This window comes from Bubalus bubalis, chromosome 15 (assembly GCF_019923935.1).
Source record: "Bubalus bubalis isolate 160015118507 breed Murrah chromosome 15, NDDB_SH_1, whole genome shotgun sequence".
Taxonomy (NCBI): Eukaryota; Metazoa; Chordata; class Mammalia; order Artiodactyla; family Bovidae; genus Bubalus; species Bubalus bubalis.
The window spans coordinates 27,269,477-27,294,469 of NC_059171.1; the positions used below are offsets into that span (position 1 = coordinate 27,269,477).

General features: G+C 41.1%; 1 protein-coding gene across 1 annotated transcript in view; it reads left to right on the top strand.

The window, feature by feature from the left end:
- Nucleotides 1–19,354, top strand: part of PKHD1L1 (PKHD1 like 1) — a 177,424-nt gene extending 158,070 nt beyond the window's left edge. The window contains exons 73-78 of the mRNA XM_006069588.4: nt 1,003–1,347; nt 6,990–7,141; nt 7,536–7,682; nt 8,048–8,201; nt 10,712–10,953; nt 19,149–19,354. Of these exons, the coding sequence (XP_006069650.4) occupies nt 1,003–1,347; nt 6,990–7,141; nt 7,536–7,682; nt 8,048–8,201; nt 10,712–10,953 (1,040 nt within the window). The 3' untranslated portion in view covers nt 19,149–19,354. The remainder of the gene's footprint in view (nt 1–1,002; nt 1,348–6,989; nt 7,142–7,535; nt 7,683–8,047; nt 8,202–10,711; nt 10,954–19,148) is intronic.
- Nucleotides 19,355–24,993: the final 5,639 nt, after the last annotated feature.

The window sequence follows — 24,993 nt, forward strand, 5'->3', positions numbered from 1 at the left end:
AATAAGTGATATATGCATCTCTAATGGTAGCTTGAGAACAGCTTCAATTTATAATACAAAAGCAGATGCTTCAGATTCATGGAATGTTTAAGCCAAATTGCAAGTAGATGTTCAAAAATATATAGTAATAATGAAATGCCTTCTTAATGCCATTGCTATGAATGTCTGTTAGTAAGAAATAATCTCTTTTTTCTAAGATTCTAATTTCTTTTCCTCAGTATGCCCCACTATGAAATGTGGTAAGAAGCTTCATATCACATTCCAGTATTATGCAGTCAGACTTTGTGTTCAATATGTGTTAGTGGATTTATTACTTCTTGGACATTGTTTATACTACGCCCTAAAATCACATATATACTTATTCATTACATATATAGGTATATATAATCTCAATCACTTACAAAAATTCAGTGCCCTAGAAGAATTTGTTTTGCATTAACTAAAGGGTTTTCAGTCTGAAATGTAAACTTGTGTTATTGATGTGAGATCCTTCTGAGATGTTTTCATATAAACTTCATTTATAGTATATACTTTTGTCCTTAGTAAAAATAGAAGCACTGAATCATCAGTTTTCCCTAAGAGCTGGTATAAAGCACTGCATAAACTAAATGGCTGTTAAAGTTAAATTTACATTTTTTAATTACAAAATGCCTTTAGTCACGGCTTTAAAATTCTGAAAATATAAAGAGTATTATAAGTACAACATAGATTTCTAGTTTATAATTAGATTTTATTTCTCATTAGTATGTCTATAGCTAGTTGTTTTTTATACTAAATTTAATATATAATGATTATTAATAGTATTATTTTAAAAATTGACTAATTTTGCACGTCAGTTCTATAAATGTTTTTGCTTTTAATATGCACATTTTCCTGTAAAAGAATGATAATATTGAACTTTTTCAGAATTTCGTACATTTAAACAAATATTAAATACTGCATGGTAATTATGATAATATAAATAGATGTAACTGTGCTGTTTTGGCTTTTTTTCCTTTATAGAGCAATTACTTCCTAACCTGAATTCCACTGTCCCTGGTGAAAACTACTTTGATAGAACCTACCAGATGCTTTACCTTTTGGTTAAAGGAACTATGCCTGTGGAAGTTCACACCACTGCAGTCATATTTGTCTCTTTCCAATTACCTGCTGTAACAGAGAATGACTTTTATAGCTCTCAGAATCTGGTTAGAAATCTTGCTTTGTTCCTAAAGATACCAAGTGACAAAATCCGTGTCAGCAAAGTAATACGAGGGGAGAGCCTGCGGAGGAAGAGATCCATGGAGCTCACAGTTGAACTGGAGATTGGTGATCCTCCCCCTCAGTTCATAACCAATGACACCGCAGGTATGAAAAGTAGACACTTGAGAAAGGGTAATGTCATTACCAAAACCGCATCCACAAATAACACTATTGAGGCTTGGTAAGCCAGGCTCAGGAAATCTCACCAACCCCACATCCTGAACCCTCTAAGGACCTGGAAACCCTTTTCTCTGCTCTACTCATTATGAAGAAACCTCAACCTCTATTTTGTTATTGTAGCAATTAATTACTTCCATAATAGGATTTGACCTAATGTAAGATCCAAAAAATGACCTAAGGAAGTGACCTTATAGTTGAGAGATTCAGGATGAAAAGAGTTGGTCAATGAATGAAAAGAGTTGGTCAAAGTGGGTGGTAAGAATACTGGAGCTGAGGAAATAGGTAGTGAGAGTTTGGTCCAATTGAAGAACTGGAAAGGACCCAGAAGATCTGCAGCAGAAGGCTCCAGGAAGAACAAGCTGCTGGAGACGAGGTTGAGAGGTAGACAGGTGCTAGATCGTGGGAAACCGAAAGAGGTTCTGCTCTTTGTAAGCCCAGAAAGAGGACAGTAGGTGTCTTCCTAAGGGAGATAAATAAACCCTTGGAGATTCTGAGAGGTGGAGTAGTAGGATGGATTTCTAAAGTCATCTATTTGCCCTAATAAGCGCAAATGTGCAAGAATATGTCCTCTCTTTCATTTCTGTGAATGACCTAATCAGCCTTACTAGCCATCACCCCTTTCTCTGACACTCACTCACTATACCATATTTTCTAGGTATCAGAGATAAAAATAAGCTCAGCTATTCTGCCAGAGGTAACTTTGGTGGCTTAAATTATGGTTTCTTTAGGCTGACTCTGGTTGAGCATTTGGGTAAATGTTCAAACCTTCAGATTTTGTTCCTCCATCTTTTCAAGTTGGTATCTGAATGACAAGGGACTTTCTTGACCTCAGACCCTCACGTTGCCCTCTTGTCCTCATAGTTTCTGTGACAGGGTGGGTGGTCTTCTCTGCTCTGCCCAAACCTCTCTGGTGCAACTGAACTTTCCTGGCCTCTTGACATGCAATCACATTCTCAGCTGTAATTCCATGCCGTTGTCTCTGGTGGTCAAGCCAAGTGTCTAGGCATATGCGTCTCCAAGAGGATGAGATATGGGTCTTTGTAGGAGGAATATTAGCATCCAGCTTAAACTTCAAGTCCCTTTACTTGTACAAGTCCTGGGATGGGCTTTGACTTTCAAGGCCCTGGAAGAATGGTCCACTTAATAATGTGGTCAAATAATTGACTATTATAAAAGTTGTACAAATAATACTTAAAGAGAGTCTCCATGTTGTATAAATTTCAGACTCAGAAAATCCTCATCTACCCCATTCCTGTTAAGCATCTTCATCATTCAACTCCCAGGCTCTCTTATGTGTCCACTTAGGTACTGAGTGTTCTCATCTTCTGCCACCAGGGTCATCACTGATTTCCCCAGGCGGTTTGCTTCTGAGCTTTAACCCCATGCACCAGCCATGTTGCTCTTCTGGAATTCTACCAGTTAGGCAGGCAAAAGCTTTCTCCCTTGTGGGGATCAGCCTGTGGAAAGGTTTGCATGAATGGAAGAAAGTGCTAATCAGCTCTCTGTTGAAAGAAGTAGGAAGCACAGGCTTGTGTTTGCAGCCAGATCTTCCATTGGACTTCCCTGGTGGCTCAGCTGGTAAAGAATCCACCTGCAGTGTGGGAGACCTGGGTTCAATCCCTGGGTTGAGAAGATCCCCAGGAATAGGGAATGGCTATCCACTCCAGTATTCTGGTCTGGAGAATTCCATAGACTGTATAGTCCATGGAGTCGCGAAGAGTCAGACACAACTGAGTGATTTTCACTCTCTGCCCAGTCATAGGTAACTCTTCTTCAGCCTTGGGTTTCCTTATATCTACAGGGTGAGGGCTTTGGGATCAACATAGTCTCTAATTTAGTCTAGGAGTTGCATCAGGTTCAGATACAGGTCTGTGTATATAGATTGTTCACTGACTCTAAAAAATTCCCTGGTAAGCCTTTACATGTATTGAAGTCCAGTACTTACTACACTAGCCACTCTAATGTCAAAAAAAAAAAAAAATGTGATTTATTTCCTGTATGTAATCTAAATTGCTTCACATACAACCTCTCCTGCCCTCCAGTCTCTTAAAGCAGTTTTATCTTGCTAGCCAGATTTAGATATAAATTTGGATATTTATATACCCAGATATAAGTACACTGCAGTTTAAGAACATGGAAATAGGGGCAGGAGGAAAAATAGGCTAACGGCTTGTTTCTAAGACTTAAACTGAATTAGGGTTTGAGGTCTCAAGGAAAGCCCTATAACCTGGCAAGGAGTGACATCACAGCAAAATTTTGCAAAGTGGCAAGAAAGATATGCATGGAGTAACACTTCTGGCCCCTCACAGCCTTCACAAAATGTTAGGACATGTATAAGTTTCCAGGTGTCCTAGAAAGTGGTTGCTTAAGTACTGAGGGGACCTCTGGACAAAGAGTTGTGTCAGGAAAACAGCTCTTCAAGTGAAAGTCTTTGGTTTCTAGCTGGCAGTCAGTAGAAATCGATGCCTTCACATGTCAGATGGTCAGAGAGAACCTGTTAACCATGCCAACAGGTCAGATGTGCCACCCTGCACCAAAAACCACTGAGGAGAGATGGGAGTAGCAGTGTATGGATGTGAAGCACCTTTGTACAGCTAGTACGAGGTCACATGGCATACCCAGAAAGCCATCTTGTAGGAGCGTGTGTGGGTGGGGAGAGTCTCAAAGACTGCCATTTATCCCGAAGAGACTGAATCAACCAAAAGAGGCCTTTAAAATGGACAGGGACTAAAAATACCCAAGACTGTGATTTTCAGCGTCACATGAGACCTTCTGCCCTAGAGTACTGCCTGAGCACACTAAGCTTGAGGGCCTAGCCTTCATGGAAGAAACTCAGTGACTAAAGCCCTCAAGGCATGAGTCTGGATAAGGAAGGTGCTAGAGATGTAGGAAGAGTACACCAAGACACTGGCTGTGGTTGTGGTTGTTGTTGTTGTTTTATTTTTTGTTTCTTTTTTATTGGAATATAATTGATTTTACAATGTTGTGTTAGTTCCTGCTGTACAACATCATGAATCAGCCATTGTTGTTGTTCAGTCGTCCAGTCGTGTCCAACTCTTTGCGACCCCATAGAGTGCAGCATGCCAGGCCTCCATGTCCATCACCATCTCCCAGAGTTTGCCCAATTTCATGTCCATTGCATCAGTGATAGCACCCAGCCATCTCTTCCTCTGATGCTTTCCCAGCATCAGGGACTTTTCCAATGAGTCAACTGTTTACACCAGGTGACCAAAATACTGGCGCTTCAGCTTCAGCATCAGTCCTTCCAATAAGTATTCAGAGTTGATTTCCCTTAATATTGACTGGTTTGATCTCTTTGCTGTCCAAGGGACACTCAGGAGTCTTCTCCAGCACCACAGTTCAAAGGCATCAATTCTTTGGCCTTCTGCCTTCTTTACAGTCCAGCTCTCACAACAGTACATGACCACTGGGAAGACAATAGCCTTGAGTATATGGACCTTTGACAGGAGAGTAATGTATCTGCTTTTCAACGCACTGTCTAGGTTTATCATAGCTTTCCTGCCAAGAAGCTAACGTCTTCTGATTTCATGGCTGCAGACACCGTCTGCACTGATTTTAGAGCCCAAGAAGAGGAAATCTGTCACTAGCTCCACCTTTTCCCCTTCTATATGCATGAAGTAATGGTATTGGATGACATAATCTTAGTTTTTTTAATGTTTAGTTTTAAGCCAGCTTTTTCATTCTCCTCCTTCACTCTCATCAAGAGGCTCTTCAGTTCCTCTTCACTTTCTGCCATTAGAGTGGCATCATCCACACAGGTGAGGTCGTTGATATTTCTCCCACCTATCCTGATTCCAGCTTGTAACTCATCCAGCTCAGCATTTCTCATGACGTGCTCAGTGTATATGTTAAATAAACACGGTGACAGCAGACAGCCCTATTGTACTGCTTTCTCAATCCTGAACCAATCAACTGTTCCATACAGGGTTCTAACTGTTGCTTCTTGACCTGCATACAGGTTTCTCAGGAGACAGGTAAGATGGTTGGTATCCCCATCTCTTTAAGAGTTTTCCACAATATTTTATGATCCACACAGTCAAAGGCTTTAGTGTAGTTGATAAAAGAGAGGTAGATGTTTTTCTGGAATTTCCTTTCTTTCTCTATGAACTAACAAATGTTGGCAATTTAAATCTCTGGTTCCTCTGCCTTTTCTAAACCCAGCTTGTATGTCTGGAAGTTCTTGGTTCTCATAATGCTGAAGCCTAGCATGCAAAATTTTAAGCATGACCTGATTAGATGATTAAGCAGGTTCTGATTAGAGATAAGGCAATTGTCCGATGATTAGGTCATTCTTTAATACTGCCCTAAGGAGGGGATACATATGTGTATATGTGTATATATATCCCCTCCTTCTTGAGCCCCCCTCCCACTCTCCCATTCCACCCATCTAAGTTATCACAGTTTCAGCCCTCTAGGTCATCTCAGAGCACTGAGCTGAGCTCCCTGTGCTGTATGACAACTTCCCACTAGCTGTTTTACACATGGTAGGGTATATATGCCAGTGATACTCTCTCAGTTCATCCCACCCTCCTTCTCCCACTATGTCCACAGGGTCCATTCTCTACGTCTGTGTCTCTGTTTCTGCCCTGCAAATAGGTTCATCAGTACCATTTTTCTAGATTCCATATATATGCACTAATGTACAGTGTTTGTTTGTCTCTTTCTGATGGGCTTCACTCTGTAGTTGTTTCTTAAATGATCGCTCTGACAGCAGTGTGTAGAACAGAATGCAAGAGGGAGAGAATGGGTGCCAGGAAGCCAGTTTGAAAGCTGTTTTCGTATCTCTGCTGCTGATGGGTTAACTAGGATTTGGGCAATGGAGTCAGAGAGATTTCGAAATGGAGAACTGATTATATGGTGTGGGGGAGAGGTGAAGGAGAAGAAGGGCTCAAGAGAGAGTTCCAGGCTTCTCTGATAAGAGGTGCCACTTCACAAGGTAAAGAGCCTTAGCGGGGGAAGTAGGTTTACAAGGAACTGCAAAGCTAGAAAAAGGGAATAGAAACTACCTACAGTGTCAGAATTAACCTTGAAAATCATCAATGTCCAGAGCAAGGAACATTTTTGTTAGTAATTTAATGGTAATGTTAGCCACTCATTAATATATACTATAAATTCAATGATGCTAATTATCTCCTTCCATTCTGCAATGAACACTCTATTTTTTTAAAAAGTAATATTTAATGATAGACATACATGAGAGTGCTTCACTTCTAAACAAAGAATGACATAGGAAAGTATTAAATTAAGAAACATTTTTCCCTGCATGCTCTCACTCATTTTTCTTGAAATTATATTATCACCTTTGTTTTGTCTTTTTTTCTTTAATTCTAGCTAAACATATATATATATATTCTACAGAGTTTTTTATTTTCCTGACCTCCTTAGTATGACTTTGTCATGTTTAGCTCAGGTATGGTTAGAAAGCTGTAGAATTCTCTGATGTGGATGGAGCGAGTGGCACAAACAAAAACTGAAGCGGAATATTCTCACATGTTCTCCCTGTTCCATATTCTTACAGTCCACGTGTCATAACACTTTCCTCATAGGTCAGATGCAGTTACCTGAACTCCAAGAAATTGCTGGTTCTCTTGGACAAGCTGTAATTTTAGGAAAAACCAATAGTATCCTCGGATTTAATGTCTCTTCCATGTCTATTACCGATCCTATCCCCAGCCCCAGTGATTCTGGCTGGGCTAAGGTAAGAAAATGCAACTAGAAAGATGCATTTTGCTATTTAAAACATTGTTTCTTTCTTATTTTAACTGTTCTTCTATTTCAGTACAGTAATTTAGAGAGCATGTCTTTCTAATTGTTGTCTTTTTTTTTTACAGTATTGCCAAAATCATAAAGTAGTTGAAAAAGGAGTGTATCTTCTAAAAAAATATTTATTGGTGTAAAATATGCTTTACTTTGATTATTTACAACAGTGCTTCATGAATATGCTCTAGAGGAAATATTGTAATAATATTGACTTCACACCTTGAACATACTTTTAACAATGAACGTTAAACACTTAGCCTGGCTAAGACGAGTTTGCTACTGAATGTAGTCGATCATGTGATAACCAGTCTATCGTTCATGACCATTCACAGGTGGCTGCCCAACCGGTTGGAAGGCTTTCATTTCCTGTTCATCATGTGGCCCTTGTGACTTCACTCTCAGTGGTCACTCAGCCGGTGGCCACACAGCTGGGACAGCCATTTTCTCAACAGCCTTCAGTAAAGGCAGAAGATGCCGATGTAAGTTATAACTCAGAGATTTCTTTAAGTGGAAGAATGAAGTTATCAATTCTGGAGGGTGAGCCAACTTCACTAATCCCGGTACACTGGCAAACTGGGAATGGCACTGCCTCTTCAACTTTGGACTGTTATCTATGAATATCGTCTTGTATGTTTTAAAAATGTGCCTTCTCTGTGAACTTGCTCCACAGCTTGTTATTTGAACTCTTTGTGTAGGAAAAGGAGCTTCTGTAGATTTAAAATTTGAAATGAGACATTTAAAAAGATAAAGTTCCATATATCTCTTTTTTTTTTTTTTTTTTTAGAAAAAAAAAAAGCATGGTAACAGGCCAGTTGTTGTAATGCTCTACTCTTTTTTTCTTTAGGGTAATTGTGTATCAGTTGGGATTACTGCACTGGCTTTGAAGGCTGTACTAAAGGACTCCAATAATAACCAAATCAGTGGACTTAGTGGAAATACAACAATTCCGTTTAGCAGCTGTTGGGCCAACTACACAGATCTTACTCTTCTTAGAACAGGTGAGTGTACTATTTTTGATCCTCACATGTATACCCATAAATAAGGATAATTATAATTTCCTTTTAATGAACAAAGCGGTCTGTACTACTCTGCTCAATAAATTATAGAAATCAGAATGTCTAGCTTACAAAAATATATCTAATATGCAAAACAAGGTGAAAAATAAAATAAGCAATTAAGGGAATTAAAACAGGTAATTTGAGGATGTAAATCAAAATTATATCATGATTCATATTTTCTTCCTTATCCATGTGTAATTTTTCTACATCGTCTATGTAAAAATTACATATTACATGTATAGTAAGAAAATTTAATATATAGAGTTTTCAGTTCAAGAAAAGAAAGGGTAAGATAGTATCAGGTAATTTTAATGGCCCATGCTGGAGTTCAGAGTTGGACTGGAAAGTGGGTTCTAGTCTTTCTATAAGCCAAGGAGAAAACATGAGTGTTTTCATGATTCATAGCTCTCTAAAGATGAAACAGTCGCTCTGATGAATTACAATTTGCTCTGAGACCAGAACAGATGTCTCCTGTGAGTTCTCATGAAGTATACTCATGATCTCTTCAACATGGTTAGAGTAAATATAGTCACAACTCCCACAGTGAGGTTTCTTATATTATTTCCATGTGGACTGATGGCATAGCTTCAACTGGTAAAAGCCTTTCTACCATGGCAAAAATGATACATCCAAAAAGTAGGTCTCTAGTGATGATAGATGAATCAATGTCAAAAGGAAGGAAATAGACTCTCTGTACTGGAGACAGACCAGCATTACTCTGTTTACCTCAACCCAGGGCTCATTTAGGACCTTTATAAGCCCTAACTCCTGAAAAAGTTTTATCTTAGCCCTAACTCTCCTCACCAATCTTATTTCAAACATACACATACTAAAAGTCAGAATAAAAGCCACAATAGGGCTTTCCTGGTGGCTCAGTGGTAAAGAATCCATGTGCCCGTGCAGGAGATGGGTTTGATCCCTGATCCGGGAAGATTTCACATGCCACAAAACAACTAAGCCTGAGCTTTAGAGCCCATGCTCTGCAACAAGAGAAGCCACCACAATAAGAAACCCTTGCACTGCAATTAGAGAGTTGCCCCTGCTCAGCACAGCAATGAAAACCCAACACAGCCAAAAATAAATTCTCTTTAAAAAAAATAAAAATAAAAAAATAAAGAGTAAAATAAGTTAAAGAAATTCTAACAATAATCTGGATTTTTTTTTTTCATAAGACCTAAATATCAAAAGCTAAAATCATTCCAAAACAGAGAAACTTGATCTTCCTACTGGGCAGCAATATCTCAACCTAGAGTTTTATGGAAATCCAGTGGCAATGAGTTCAACATTGTGCCCTGGGGCAAGAGCCTGCAGTGTCCTATAAGCTCTAACAGTCAGCCTAAATGATGAGCTATGAGGCACTTGACAAGAACCCCCTCTGAAAGAAGGTTGCCCACCTCCCTGGGAAGGTAGACTCAGAAGGTGCCCAGTGGCAAAGACCCAACCTGAGGATCAAGGTCTTCATAGTACCATTTTCAAAGTCAGTGTTCCAAAGTAACTGGGATCACTAGAGTGCTGAAGCAATAATGTAGATTTTGACACTTTTCATGATAACAAAATAGTGCTCTCCTTTTATCCAGTAAATTTTCCTTTAGAGTTCAAAGCTTCCCTTGGAGTGTCTATCTGTTATTTCTAATTCTCTTCCTCCCTCCCTCCCTTCCTCCTTTCTTCCTTATTTCTTGCTTTCTTTTTTCCCGTAAGTGTAGGCTTTCAGTTCCCTGCTTGTGTACAGTAAGGAAGGTCAAATATAGTCATCTCTTCATGATTTTTAGATCAGTTAGCCAGTTTGTAGATTAACCACTGTAAAACTGTACAAACAACAAAGCGTATGCAAGAAAAGTGATAAAGTGTCTTTCCATTGCTCCTTGATCAAGTGTACAATGATCAGACAAGGCTCGGCACCCTCAGCTCTCTTCCATACTGTCCTTTGTTTCTAACAGCCAGTCCTGGGCACTAGGAGAGAACCCCTAAGAAGTAGGTATTGATGGTCCAGAAGGAAAATCTATCCAGAGTCCTCCTGTCCATAGCTGATGAGCAGATAGAAGTGAACGTGTTAGTCGCTCAGTTCTGTCTGACTCTTTGTGACTCCATGGACTGTAGCCCTCCAGGCTCCTCTGTCCATGGAATTCTCCAGGCAGGAATACTAGAGTGGGTAGCCAATCCCTTCTCCAGGGGATTTTCCTGACCCAGAGATTGAACCTGGGTTTTCTGCACTGCAGGTGGATTCCTGACCATCTGAGCCACCAGGGAAGTTAACTATGGCAAATAGAACACTTCTGACTCTGAGACCCTCTCTACCATTGTTTATACTTCAGTTCATTTGACTCAGTTTCCAAAAGTACTTCATTAGGGGTTATACAGTATTTGTAAGTTGATGAAAACCCAGTTGGAAGTGTATGACAACAAACAGATAATAAAAGGAAGTCAAACACTGCTTATTTTTTCCCCCCCAGGAGAAAATTTTAAGATTGAATTTATCCTGGATGAGTTCGTTCGGGTGGAGTCCCGGCCTCTCGGCCTGGCTTCGCAGTCTGTCTCCAGCCCGGGCAGTAGCAGCAGTGGCAGCAGCAACAGCAAAGCGTCCACTGTGGGTACAGCTGCCCAGATAGTGACTACAGTGATAAGCTGTCTGGTGGGAAGAGTGTTGCTCTTGGAAATATTTATGACTGCAGTTTTGACATTGAACGTACTCTAGGTAAGCACGGTACATGCTGTTTGTCTCCACGTACTAAAGTATCAGAAAATGTTTACTGAAGAAAGACCGCAGCATGGCACCACTATGGTCACAAAGAGTCTCGGCCATTAAGGAAGTTGTTGTTCAGCTGCTCAGTCGTGTCTGACTCTTGGTGACCCCATGGACAGTTGCACCCCAGGCTTCCCTGTTCTTCACCATCTCCTGGAGTTTGCTGAAACTCGTGTCTGTTGTGTCCATGATTCCATCTAACCACCTCATCCTCTGTTGATACAGCTAGTGAATTGAATTTGGTACTCAAAACTGAGACGTACACTTTTCTTTCCTTCTTTGTTCTCCTTAATTAGTAATTGTTATTGTGGTTCAGCTGCCCAGTCATGTCCAACTCTTTGCCACCCCATGGACTGCAGAAACTCGTGTCTGTTGTGTCCATGATGCCGTCCCACCATCTCGCCCTCTGTTGCCCCCTTCTCCTCCTGCCCTCAATCTTTCCAAGCATCAGGATCTTTTCCGATGAGTCAGCTCTTTGCATCAGGTAACCAAAGTATTGGAGTTTCAGCTTTAGCATCAGTCCTTCCAGTGAATATTCAGGGTTGATTTCCTTTAGGATTGACTGGTTTGATCTCCTTGCTGTCCAAGGGAGTGATAGCTTCAAATGTAAAGACAAAACCACCCTGTGGAAATGTTATTCCATTATATGATGGGGTATAAGAATGTGGGGAGTGAGAAGTTCAGGTTACGTCAGTATTCTTTCAGTTACAAGGTGCAGAAGCTCAGCTCCACTTGGTTTGGACAATAAAGTGAACTCGCTTAACTGAGACACTCAGAAGTAATCTGATTTCTGGCAGAGCAAGAACCAAAGACTCAAATGACATCATCCAGAGCCTGAGTCTCCGTCTCTCTGCTCCATTCTCCTCAGTGATATATTCACTCCCAGACTCTCTGTCTGCATCATCCACCCCAAGCCTCATGTACAAACACCACCAGCATCTTCATGTTTACATTCTAATGCAGCTAATGCAGAAAGAACAAACCTCTTGCCCAACACTTCCAGCAAAAGTCCCAAAGTTGTTGTCATTGGCTCAGCTTGGATCACATGCCCATTCCTAAAGCATTCTCTGTGGCCACACATTGCCATAAATTTGTGAGGAGATACCCCACATCCAAGGGCAGAGAATCCCCAGCAAGTTGGTAGGAGGAATGAAATCATGTTTAGAATCAAACCCCCTACTGGTCAGAGATGCTCAGAGGGTTCAAACAAACCTTGTGCACACCAGGACCCAGAGACCTCGCACAGACTGAGACAGAATGGTGTTCGTGCATCTCCTGTGGAGGTACAGGTCTGCAGTGGACTGCACCTGGGGCACGGCTCTGGATGCAGCAGACATGGGTATGGCATAAGCCCTCTTGGAAGAGGTCTCGTTAACCCCACCATAGAGCCGCCAGAACTTACACAGAACTGGGGAAACAGACTCTTAGAGGATGCAAACAGAACCTTGTGCCTACCAGGTCCCAAGAGAAAGGAGCAGTGACCCCACAAGAGACTGACCCAGACTTGCCCAGGGAATGTGCAGGAGTCTCCAACAGAGGCGTGGGTTGGCAGTGGCCTGCTGCAGGGCTGGGGGCACTGAGTGTAGCAGTGCATGCATGGGACCTTTTGAAGGACGTCGCCATTATCTTCATTACCTCCCTCATAGTTTGGCCCCAAGTCAAACAAAAGGAAGGGAACACAGCCCCACCCATCAACAGAAAATTGGATTAAAAATTTACTGAGCCTGGCCCCGCCCATCAGAACAAGACTTAGTTTCCTCAGTCAGTCTCTCCCATCAGGAAGCTTCCATAAGCCTCTTATCCTTCTCCATCAGAGGGCAGACAGACTGAAAACCTCAATCACAGAAAACTAACCAATCTGATCACACAGATCACAGCCTTGTCTAACTCAAGGAAACTCGAGCCGTGCCATGTAGGGCCATCCAAGATGGATGGGTCATGGTGGAGAGTTCTGACAAAACATGGTCCACTGGAGAAGGGAATGGCAAACCACTTCAGTATTCTTGCCTTGAGAACCCCATGAACAGTATGAAAAAAACAAAAAGAGAGGACACTGAAAGAGGAACTCCCCAGGTCAGTAGGTGCCCAGTATGCTACTGGAGATCAGTGGAGAAATGACTCCAGAAAGAATGAAAAGACGGACCCAGAGCAAAAACAACACCCAGCTGTGGATGTGACTGGTGATAGAAGTCTGATGCTGTAAGAGCAATATTGCACAGGAACCTGGAATGTAGGTCCATGAATCAAGGCAAATTGGAAGTGGTCAAACAAGAGATGGCAAGAGTGAACATCAACATTTTAGGAATCAGTGAACTCAAATGGACTGGAATGGGTGAATTTAGCTCAGATTACCATTATATTTACTACCGTGGGCAAGAATTCCTTAGAAGAATAGAATAGAAGAATAGTCAACAAAAGAGACTGAAATGCAATACTTGGATGCAGTATCAAAAACAATAGAATGATCTCTGTTTGTTTCCAAGGCAAACCATTCAATATCATAGTAATTGGAGCCTATGCCCCGACCAGTAATGCTGAAGAAGCTGAACAGTTCTGTGAAGACCTACAGGACCTTCTAGGACTAATGCCCAAAAAAGATGTCCTTTTCATTATAGGGGATCGGAATGCAAAAATAGGAAATCAAGAAATACCTGGAGTAACAGGCAAATTTGGCCTTGGAGTACAGAATGAAGCAGGTCAAAAACTAACAGAGTTTTGCCAAGAGAATGCACTGGTCATAGCAAACACCCTCTTCCAACAACACAAGAGAAGACTCTACACATGGACATCACCAGATGGTCAATACCTAAATCAGATTGATTATATTCTTTGCAGCCAAAGATGGAGAAGCTCTATACAATCAGCAAAAACAAAACCTCAAGCTGACTGTGGCTTGGATCATGATCTCCTTATTGGCAAATTCAGACTTAAATTGAAGAAAGGGGGGAAAACCACTAGACCATTCAGGTATGACCTAAATCAAATTCCTTATGATTATACAGTGGAGGTGAGAAATAGATTCAAGGGATTAGATCTGATAGACAGAGTGCCTGAAGAACTATGGCCAGAGGTTTGTGATATTATACAAGAGCAGGGATCAAGACCACACCCAAGAAAAAGAAATGTGAAAAGGCAAAGTGGTTGTCTGAGGAGGCCTTACAAATAGCTGTGAAAAGAAGAAACACGAAGGCAAAGGTGAAAAGAAAAGATATACCCATTTGAATGCAGAGTTCCAAAGAATAGCAGGGAGAGATAAGAAAGCCTTCCTCAGTGAACAATCAAAGAAATAGAGGAAAACAATAAAATGGGAAAGACTAGAGATCTCTTCAAGAAAATTAGAGATACCAAGGGAATATTTCATGCAAAGATGGGCTCAATAAAGGACAGAAATGGTATGGACCTAACAGAAGCAGAAGATATTAAGAAGAGGTGGCAAGAATACACAGAATAACTACACACACAAAAAAATCTTCATGACCCAGATAATCATGATGGTGTGATCACTCACCTAGAGCCAGACATCCTGGAATGCAAAGTCAAGTGGGCCTTACAAAGCATCACTATGAACAAAGCTAGTGGTAGTGATGGAATTCCAGTTGAACTATTTCAAATCCTAAAAGATGATGCTGTGAAAGTGCTGCACCCAATATGCCAGCAAATTTGGAAAACTCAGCGGTGACCACAGGACTGGAAAAGATCAGTTTTCATTCCAATCCCAAAGAAAGGCAATGCCAAAGAATGCTCAAACTATGGCACATTGCATTCATCTCACCTGCTAGCAAAGTAATGCTCAAAATTCTCCAAGCCAAGCTTCAACAGTACATGAACCTTGAACTTTCAGATGTTCAAACTGGATTTAGAAAAGACAGAAGAACCAGAGATCAAATTACCAACATCTGTTGGATCATCGAAAAAGCAAGAGAGTTCCAGAAAAACATCTATTTCTGCTTTATTGACTATGCCAGAGCCTTTGACTGTGTGGATCACAACAAACTGTGGAAAAATCTTCAAGAGATGGGAATACTAGACCACTTGACCTGACTCCTGAGAAATCTGTGTGCAGGTCAAGAAGCAACAGTTAGAACTGGACACGGAACAACAGACTGGTTCCAAATAGGAAAAGGAGTACGTCAAGGCTGTATTTTGTCACCCTGCTTATTTAACTTCTATGCAGAGTACATCATGAGAAACGCTGGGCTGGATGAACCACAAGCTGGAACCAAGATTGCCCGGAGAAATATCAATAACCTCAGATATGCAGATGACACCACCCTTATGGCAGAAAGCGAAGAAAAACTAAACAGCCTCTTGATGAAAGTGAAAGAGGAGAGTGAAAATGTTGGCTTAGAGCTCAACATTCAGAAAACGAAGATCATGGCATCCGGTCCCATCACTTCATGGGAAATAGATGGGGAAACAGTGGAAACAGTGTCAGACTTTATTTTTTTGGTCTCCAAAGTCACTGCAAATGGTGATTGCAGCCATAAAATTAAAAGACGCTTGCTCCTTGGAAGTTATGACAAACCAAGACAGCATATTAAAAAGCAGAGGCATTACTTTGCCAACAAAGGTCCGTCTAGTCAAGGCTATGGTTTTTCCAGTAATCATGTATGGATGTGAGAGTTGGACTGTGAAGAAGACTGAGCGCCGAAGAATTGATGCTTTTGAACTGTGGTATTGGAGAAGACTCTTGAGAGTCCCTTGGACTACAAGGAGATCCAACCAGTCCATGCTAAAGGAAATCAGTCCTGAATATTCACTTGAAGGACTGATGCTGAAGCTGATAGTCCAATACTTTGACCACCTGATGCAAAGAACTGACTCAACTGAAAAGACCCTGATGCTGGGAAAGATTGAAATTGGGAGAAGGGGACGACAGAGATTGAGATGACTGGATGGCATCACCAACTCAACGGACATGAGTTTGAGTAAACTCCGGGAGTTGGTGATGGACAGGGAGGCCTGGCATGCTGCAGTCCATGGAGTTGCAAAGAGTCAAACACGACTGAATGACTGAACTGAATTGAACTGAATAATTTAGAAGGAGAATGAAGTATTTCAGTACTAAAAGCCAAGACTAAATTTAAAATTAAAAAAAAAATAAAGTCTGGATGAAGGGAAACAATAAGGCTGGCTTTCTGGGAGAGTGGCAGAACAACTGGAGCCTGGGGCTTCAAGAAGAAATAATCCATTCTTCCCTCCTCCTGGTAGAAACTAATTAGAAACCAGCTGTCAAGGGAGAAGCACAATTTGAAAAGTCCCAGCCCTGCCTCTTATAGATAATAGAGAGGATGGGTTTGGAGCTGAGGGATCAAAGGTAAACAGCAGCACTCAAGTTATTGTATTTTAATGCCAGTTTTCTTGTCCCTAGAATTCTAGTAAGAGTAAACTTGCTGTCTGTTTTAGAATCATGTGATAGGTACTGTTTAAGTTCATTCTTTCTTCCAAGAAGCATTAAAATATAAAGTATAAATACTGCTTATTATTATTATGTTTGTACAGTATTATATCTGTACATTTTGTGTTTCTTCATTAAATAGATTTTTTTCCTAATTATCTTCATTGATTTCCTCCCTACTTGTATCTACAACTTCGGAATTTTACAAAATTCATAAAATCCTACTTTCAAGTCATTGGTAAATGATATTGTTCATGGTGTTTTTTAGGACTTTTTTCGCAGATAAAAAGTTAGCAGCTTCCCCTTTGCTACTAAATAATCCATAATTCTTCAATTAAGACATGAGAAGATTTAAACACTGTCTTCGTCCTTTCAGGCTGCTATAACAAAATACCAAAGATCGAATGGCTTAAGAACAACAGAAATTTATTTCTCACAATTCTGAAGGCCAAAAGTCTGAGATCAGGGTGCCAGTATGGTCAAATTAGGGCCCTCTTCTGGGTCACAGACTTCCACTGTATCTTTATGCGGTCGAAGGGGCTGGGGAATTTTGTGGAGTCTTCTAAGAATACTAATCGCATTCATGGAGGTTCTGCCCTCAAGACCTAAGCACCTATCAAAAGCCCTATCCCTAATACCATCACATTGGACATTAGATTTTAAAATATAAATTTGAGGTGGGGCTTCCCTGGTGGCTCAGCTGGTAAAGATTCTACCTGCAATGCAGGAGACCTGGGTTCCATCCCTGGGTTGGGAAGATCCCCTGGAGAAGGAAAAGGTTACCCACTCCAGTATTCTGGCCTGGAGAATTCCATGGACTGTATAGTTCATGGGATAGCAAAGAGTCAGACACACGACTGAGCGACTTTCACTTTCTTTCCCATTCAGATGGGGTTTCCCAGGTGGCACTATTGGTAAATAATCTGCCTCCCAATGCAGGAGACTTAAGAAATTCCTGGGTGGGTTCAATTCCTGGGTGGGGAAAATCCCCTGGAGGAGCAAATGGCCACCCACTCCAGTATTCTTGCCTGAAAAATTCCATGGACGGTGGAGCCTGGCGGGCCACAGTCCATGGGATTGCAAAGAGTCAGACACAGCACACACTCACATATTCAGCTCATAGCAACAGTTGATAAAATTCTGTTTTTCTTTTTTAATAACTTTGCATTCTGAATTAACAGCATTTTAATTTTAAGGGAGTCCTGAAATAATGCTGGGAGCCAGCACGGGAGTTCCCACCCATGACAAAGGTCATGCGGAGAGATCTGACATGCAAAGGTGAATCAGAACTCAAGGGGCCCCCCGGACCTGCCTGAGCATCTACCCCAAAACCAAAATCTGTCTGTTTTACTATTTCACGACTTTCACCAACTCTTCTGACATTAACGGGGGGCTATCCCCAACCACCTTTCTCTGTAAGAAAATCAACTTAAAACTCTAGTTAATAACTCTCTTGGACATAATAGGTGTGTTTCAATTCAAACCCCTCTGATGACTTTCTAGCTTGCCTGACAGGTTTGTTCAGACTCCTGCAGCTACGCATGTGATTGTTCACAGCCTCCCAACCACAAGAGGCACGGGAAGCTTAAGATATTCTAACAATGCAGAGCTTCTCAGAGAGTTAAAATTGTTAGAATAGAACTAGTAGAGGATTTCTTTGTTGAGCTAATGCTTGCTGCCAAGTTTCCATATCCCTTACCTATTGTGTCCCTGGGAGTATATTGATTAATACAGTTGGTATATAGAAATGTAAGTAGTAGCTTTAATGTTTGTAACCTTGGACCCTTGAGTTAATTCTTTTCTTGTTATAGCCCACCGCACTTTTGCCCTATAGGAATGCAACTTTATCTAATGCTTTCAGAGGGTGGCGCCTGACTTTAGAATAATCACCTTTAGAGAAAAATAAGTTTTCTGAAGAAAGGGTCATAAAATGTTAACAGGCCTCCTGGCCAGAAGATGATGTAAATCACCTAAAGCTTTTGCATATTATAAGTTTGCAGAAAGAAAGCCTGGCTTCGATAAGGATGAAGGACTCCTGACCTTGCATGACTCTACCCCCGCCCTACCCCCCACCCCCCCCACCCCCCATTATCCTCTATGCAAAACTTAAGGTATAAAAACTACTTTGGAAGATAAAGTGTGGGCCATGCTCATCAAGCTTGGTCTCCCCATGTCATTCTTTCTCTTTCATTTTCCTTTTCAGGCTGATTGCCTGGAGCGCAGGGGCCTTCTGTGTTCACTTTCCTGCCTGGGCTTCTAAGACCCACTCGAGAAGGTGCCTAAGGTGGGGCATCTTCAGCTATTCGAGAGGGCACCTGCAGCCTACATGAACAGAGCAAGTCCCATGCTGGGGCTTTATTGGCTTTCTGCATAAACCAAGGAATATCAGCCTCTTTTCTCTCCTCTGTTTTCTTAACTGCAAAATTCTTTCCTTATCTCTTTCTCTATTTCTCTCAGTCGCCAACACTGTCCTCCCGAGGGAATCCCTGGATCTAACTGGGGCTGGACCCCGGCAAAATTATACTAAATAAAATAAGAAAACTTGAATGTGAAAACTACAATATATAAGGACCACTGTTCTCTCTCCACAGTTCCGCACAAGAGCAACTTAAATTGGTAAACTCTGAAATACTGATTTTTGTCTTATTAACCATTCCATGAAATAGTAAGAAAGTTAAAATTAATTAAACATATTTTAAAATTACACTATATGTTCTTAAAAAATGTTTGTATTGTTTTTACTTTTCAGGAAGCAACTGAAGTGCTATTCTGAAGAACAGGTTGAAAACACAAATACAGAAACTGCATATTTAGGAACTGTTGTGTTGCACATCAATAAAAAGTCTAATGTTTTCAAGAAAATATGCTAAAAATATTTTTATAATATATAAAATGTATTACTTAGCTTTAATCACAAAAATCAGACTTCCTCAAAATATAAATTTCTTTTGCTTCTTTGTGTTTGTATGTTATTTCATTTTAAAAACTTTTAGAAATATTTGATTTGTAAGTAGATATACCACCTCCAAGTTGCTGTCCCAACAGATCATAAAATCCTTTAAAGAGTTGAAAGAGCTGTCTAGTTTTGACTCAATTTCTCTAGATCAGATTGAAAGCATTCTGAATTTTTATATTGTACCAGGGGATCTGTTTTTCTCTATCCTCATAAGGCTATAATTTCTGATGATCTAAGCCATTTTAATTTCTAAGGATTTTGGAGAAATGAGATTGTTTTAAACCTTTTTTTTTTTTTTTTTCAGTCAAAGTTGATATTTTTCAGATCCACAGAAATCCCAGGAATTCTAGATTACCCTAGATTTCTGAGTCTGCCGCCCCTGGTCAGTCTTCTAAGAAGAGCTTTCTGGTGTCCTTTGTTTGAACAAATCCAAACTCTTCTGCTATCCCCTTCTTCCCACTCAAAACTGTCACTATGAAGAGTGTGACCTCCTGCAACCCAATATTACACCAAAAGAGATACTTATTTTCAAGAGATAAAATTAGAGAGTGCAAAAAAGCCACAAATTACCATGGCTAAGTTAACCAAAAACTCTCATACTATAAAAATTACACTTTCTACTCAGAAAAGTCTAAAGGAAATGCCAATTTAGAAGAATAACTCTAATCAAGGCTTTGTGGCCATGTCGCAAGCAAGGAGAAGTGACATTCACAAGTCACCTTCCAGCAAGTGACACTCAGGAAGCATATGGAACAGCTGGGAGAATGCAGCAAGTCCCAGAGCTCTTTCTACAGGATACCGCTCCCTAGAATACTCACCCCAGGTCGTTGTTAATCTTGCTAAACATGAAAAGTTTAATCTTGCTAAATCATGAAAAGTTATTCAGTTCAGTTCAGTTGCTTGATCATGTCCAACTTTTTGCAACCCCATAAATTGCAGCACACCAGGCCTCCCTGTCCATCACCAACTCCCGGAGTTCATTCAAACTCACTTCCATCAAGTCGGTGATGCCATCCAGCCATCTCATCCTCTGCTGTTCCCTTCTCCTCCTGCCCCCAATCCCTCCCAGCATCAGAGTCTTTTCCAATGAGTCAACTCGTCGCATGAGGTGGCCAAAGTACTGGAGATTCAGCTTTAGCATCAGTCCTTCCAAAGAACACCCAGGACTGATCTCCTTTAGAAAAGACTGGTTAGATCTCCTTGCAGTCCAGGGGACTCTCAAGAGTCTTCTCCAACACCACAGTTCAAAAACATCAGTTCTTCAGCGCTCAGCTTTCTTCACAGTCCAACTCTCACATCCATACATGACCACTGGAAAAACCATAGCCTTGACTAGACAGACCTTTGTTGGCAAAGTAATGTCTCTGCTTTTTAATATGCTATCTAGGTTGGTCATAACTTTCCTTCCAAGGAGTAAGTGTCTTTTAATTTCATGGCTGCCATTACCATCTGCAGTGATTTTGGAGCCCAGAAAAATAAAGTCTGACACTGTTTCCACTGTTTCCCCATCTATTTCCCATGAAGTGATGGGACCAGATGCCATGATCTTAGTTTTCTGAATGTTACCATGTAATAAATCCAGATATCTTTGTATATATTTACTTTGTATGCATTTACTCAATAACAGGCATTCTAGTGAGAAGACTACAAGAAATAAGATTGTGTCTTCACCTTCCAGGAGTCTGCAAGGTAGTTGGGGAAACAGTAGCAGAAAAGGTGATATACAATACACAGAAGTGTAACATGGTACACGGGAGAGAGATGTAGGTGCTGGAGGGGTACAGTGGAGGGGCACTTGACTGGAGGGAGGGCATCATGAGAGGATGGAGATGGATGCAGGACAGATTCCAGAAGACCATGATGCCTGAAATAAGTGGTGAGATAAACATGAAATTAGCCAAGTAAGAGCGTTCTGACAGAAAGTGTGGTGGTAAGAATGAAGGCTGAAACAGCACTAGATAGCGAGTTCCTTGGAGGTAGTGAGGCTCTTCCTTACTCAACATTTTGTTTGCCATCTTATGAGATGTCTGACACTAGGAGATGCAGACTCACTGTTCAGTGTGTGAATGCAGCACGGAGCTCGGGGAAATCAAGACGCCATCTGTCATATGGGCACTGCCATATGTAAAACAGATAGCTAGCACAGCACTGGGAGCTCAGGTCTGTGGTCTGTTGATGACCTAGAGAGGTGGGATAGGGGGTGGGAGTGAAGTCTAAAAGGGAGGGGATACTGGTGGCTCAGCAATAAAGAATCCACTTGCTATGAAGGATATGCTGAGACTTGGGGGTTCAGTCCCTGGGTCCGGAAGATCCTCTGGAGGAAGAAATGGCAACCCACTCCAGTATTCTTGCCTGGAAAATCCCGTGGACAGAGGAGCCTGGCAGGCTATAGTATATGGGTCACAAAGAGTTGGACATGATGACTGAGAGACTAAACAACAACAAATATGTATACACATGGCTGCTTCACTTCATTGTATAGCAGAAACTAACACGACATTGTAAAGCAATTATGCCCCAGTTAAAAAAAAAAAAAAGAAGAAGAAGAAGAAGAAGCCATCTGATGTTACTGGAGCACCAGTCCACTCCATGAGGAACAGCTTTCATGTCCTGAGAGAACTGATGAGACCACACCACTTGTTAATTGAGGACCCTAATAATTCCCTCAGTTCCACCCCAAAGAGGCAAGAAAACTCTACCATTAAAATGAGGAGGAGAGAGAGAGACTGACAAGAAAGACGTAAAAACCAGATTTTCTAATGAAAATCCAATTTATTCTCCATTTCACAACAATTCCTTTTGCTTGGAAAACTAAATTCCAAGAACTACAATTGTGACATCTAAGGAACAAATTCCTACATTTGGCTTCTGGAAGAGATGCAGAAATCTTCACATCTAAACACTGTGAAAGCCACAAAACTGATTACTCTCTGTAGGCTTTCCTTACCTCAAGCTGTATTCAGTCCACTGGATTTTTTTTTTTAATTTCCATAGATTTTCAATAAAGAACTTTTCTAATGTAACAGAGCAAGGGCTCATGAGCCTGTGGCACAGAAAGCCAAACTCGGACAGAGGGTGTTTGCAACAAAGTAAGGGTTTCTTTGCAGGGTGGCAAGCAAAGAGAAAGGGCAGCTCAGAACTCCCCAGTGGCTTTTAAACAAGGGTTAGGGAAGATAATTAGGATGAAGATAACAGGGTCTCAGGACGCCTCATCAGCTCATGGACATTCTGACTCATTGGGCGGTGGTGAAGTAACAAGGTGATTTTCAGGAATCTCTGCCATCAACCCTCTGGCTCCAGGCTGGGGTCTGCGTGCTTGTGGATAGCATGCAGTCATCGTCCTCCACTGGGTGGGGGTGACTTAGTTTTTACTGAGAAACTCATAGATATGCATCAGATTGCTTTATATTTCCTTCAGGAGGGACGAGGAGTCTTGTGACTCTACTGTTCTTATCATTAGGATAATGGGGGATATGAAGGGACTTTTATACCTGGGAAGACTCCACAGGGTTCTGCTTGGTTTCAGCCCCACCTCTTTCTTTGATACTCCTCAATCCTGAGGGGAACAGAGGTAGGACAAGAAAGGGGGAAAAGTTTGGGATAGAAGTATTAACCATAATCTCAGGGGAACTCAGTTTTAAGAGGACTGGAGTTCTCTAGACAAATCATTTGAGAGTAAAGGGAATTTCTAAAGATTTGCTTCTTAGCCACAGACTTTGTTAAAAAGTTTCTAATTCAATTGCTCTAGGTTTCTGGCTGGCTGCTTTTAAAATTTTTCCTTAAATTATTATAGCCATTACTTGCTCAGTTGCTCAGTCGTGTCCAACTCTTTGTGACCCCATGAACTGTAGCCCGCCAGGCTCTTCTGTCCATGGAATTTTCCTGGCAAGAATACTGGAGTAGGTTGCCATTTCCTACTCCAACAGTTACTATAGTCAGTCAGTCAGTTCAGTCGCTCAGTCATGTCTGACTCTTTGCGACCCCATTAATTGCAGCATGCCAGGCCTCCCTGTCCATCACCAACTCCCGGATTTCACTCATCGAATCGGTGATGCCATCCAGCCATCTCATCCTCTGTTGTCCCCTTTTTCTCCAGCCCTCAATCCCTCCCAGCATCAGAGTCTTTTCCAATGAGTCAACTTTTCACATGAGGTGGCCAAAGTACTGGAGTTTCAGCCTCAGCATCATTCCTTCCAAAGAACACCCAGGGCCGATCTCCTTTAGAATGGTCTGGTTGGATCTCCTTGCAGTCCAAGGGACTCTCAAGAGTCTTCTCCAACACCACAGTTCAAAAGTATCCATTCTTCAGCGCTCAGCTTTCTTCACAGTCCAACTCTCACATCCATACATGACCACAGGAAAAACCATAGCCTTGACTGCTGCTGCTGCTGCTAAATCACTTCAGTCGTGTCCAACTCTGTGTGACCCCATAGACGGCAGCCCACCAGGCTCCCCCGTCCCTGGGATTCTCCAGGCAAGAACACTGGAGTGGGTTGCCATTTCCTTCTCCAATGCGTGAAGGTGAAAAGTGAAAGTGAAGTCACTCAGTCGTGTCTGACTCGTAGCGACCCCATGGACTGCAGCCTACCAGGCTCATCTGCCCATGGGATTTTCCAGGCAAGAGTACTGGAGTGGGGTGCCATTGCCTTCTCCAGATGGACCTTTGTTGGCAAAGTAATGTCTCTGCTTTTGAATATGCTATCTAGGTTGGTCATAACTTTCCTTCCAGGAGTAAGCATCTTTTAATTTCATGGCTGCAATCACCATCTGCAGTGATTTTGGAGCCCCCCAAAATAAAATCTGACACTGTTTCCACTGTTTCCCTATCTATTTCCCATGAAGGGATGGGACGGGATGCCACGATCTTCGTTTTCTGAATGTTGAGCTTTAAGCCAACTTTTTCACTCTCCGCTTTCACTTTCATCAGGAGGCTTTTTAGTTCTCTTCACTTTCTGACATAAGGGTGGTGTCATCTGCCTATCTGAGGTTATTGATATTTCTCCCGGCAATCTTGATTCCAGCTTGTGTTTCTTCCAGCCCAGCATTTCTCATGATGTACTCTGCATATAAGTTAAATTTGTACCAGAAAAATTGCAGTTTTAACTAAGACTTTTTTAAATGCTTAATTGTTAAAAATCCATGGGCAATATGGCTTCACATAGCCTTCATTCATAAGCCAGCTACTTAAAAAAAAAAAAAGTTTCTCTGAATAATTCTGCCTTACAAATTTGTGTTTAAATTTTTTAAAATAATTTTTAATGTAAAAAGTGGCTACTTAGCTGTTGAGAAAGTCATTAAAAAATACTTTGTATATTAGCATTGTTTCTTCAGGATCTGAAAAATTCATAAAGTAAATCGATATGATGTTCCCATCTTGGTCAATGTAAGGAACAGAGAATAAGGAGGTAATAAGAATATCTTCCTATATTTCTGATAATAAGTGAAACATTTATTCTTGTACAACTGTCTCTACTCTTCTAAGTTCCATCACCTTTTGATCATTGCAGTGATTTCTGGGTAATACATCTAATTTTACCGCTTGTCCACTTTATCCTAAAGAGTGCTATCTAAAATGCTACTACTACTAATAATAATTAGAGATTTACCACATCCTTACTACACTGAGTGTTCTACATGG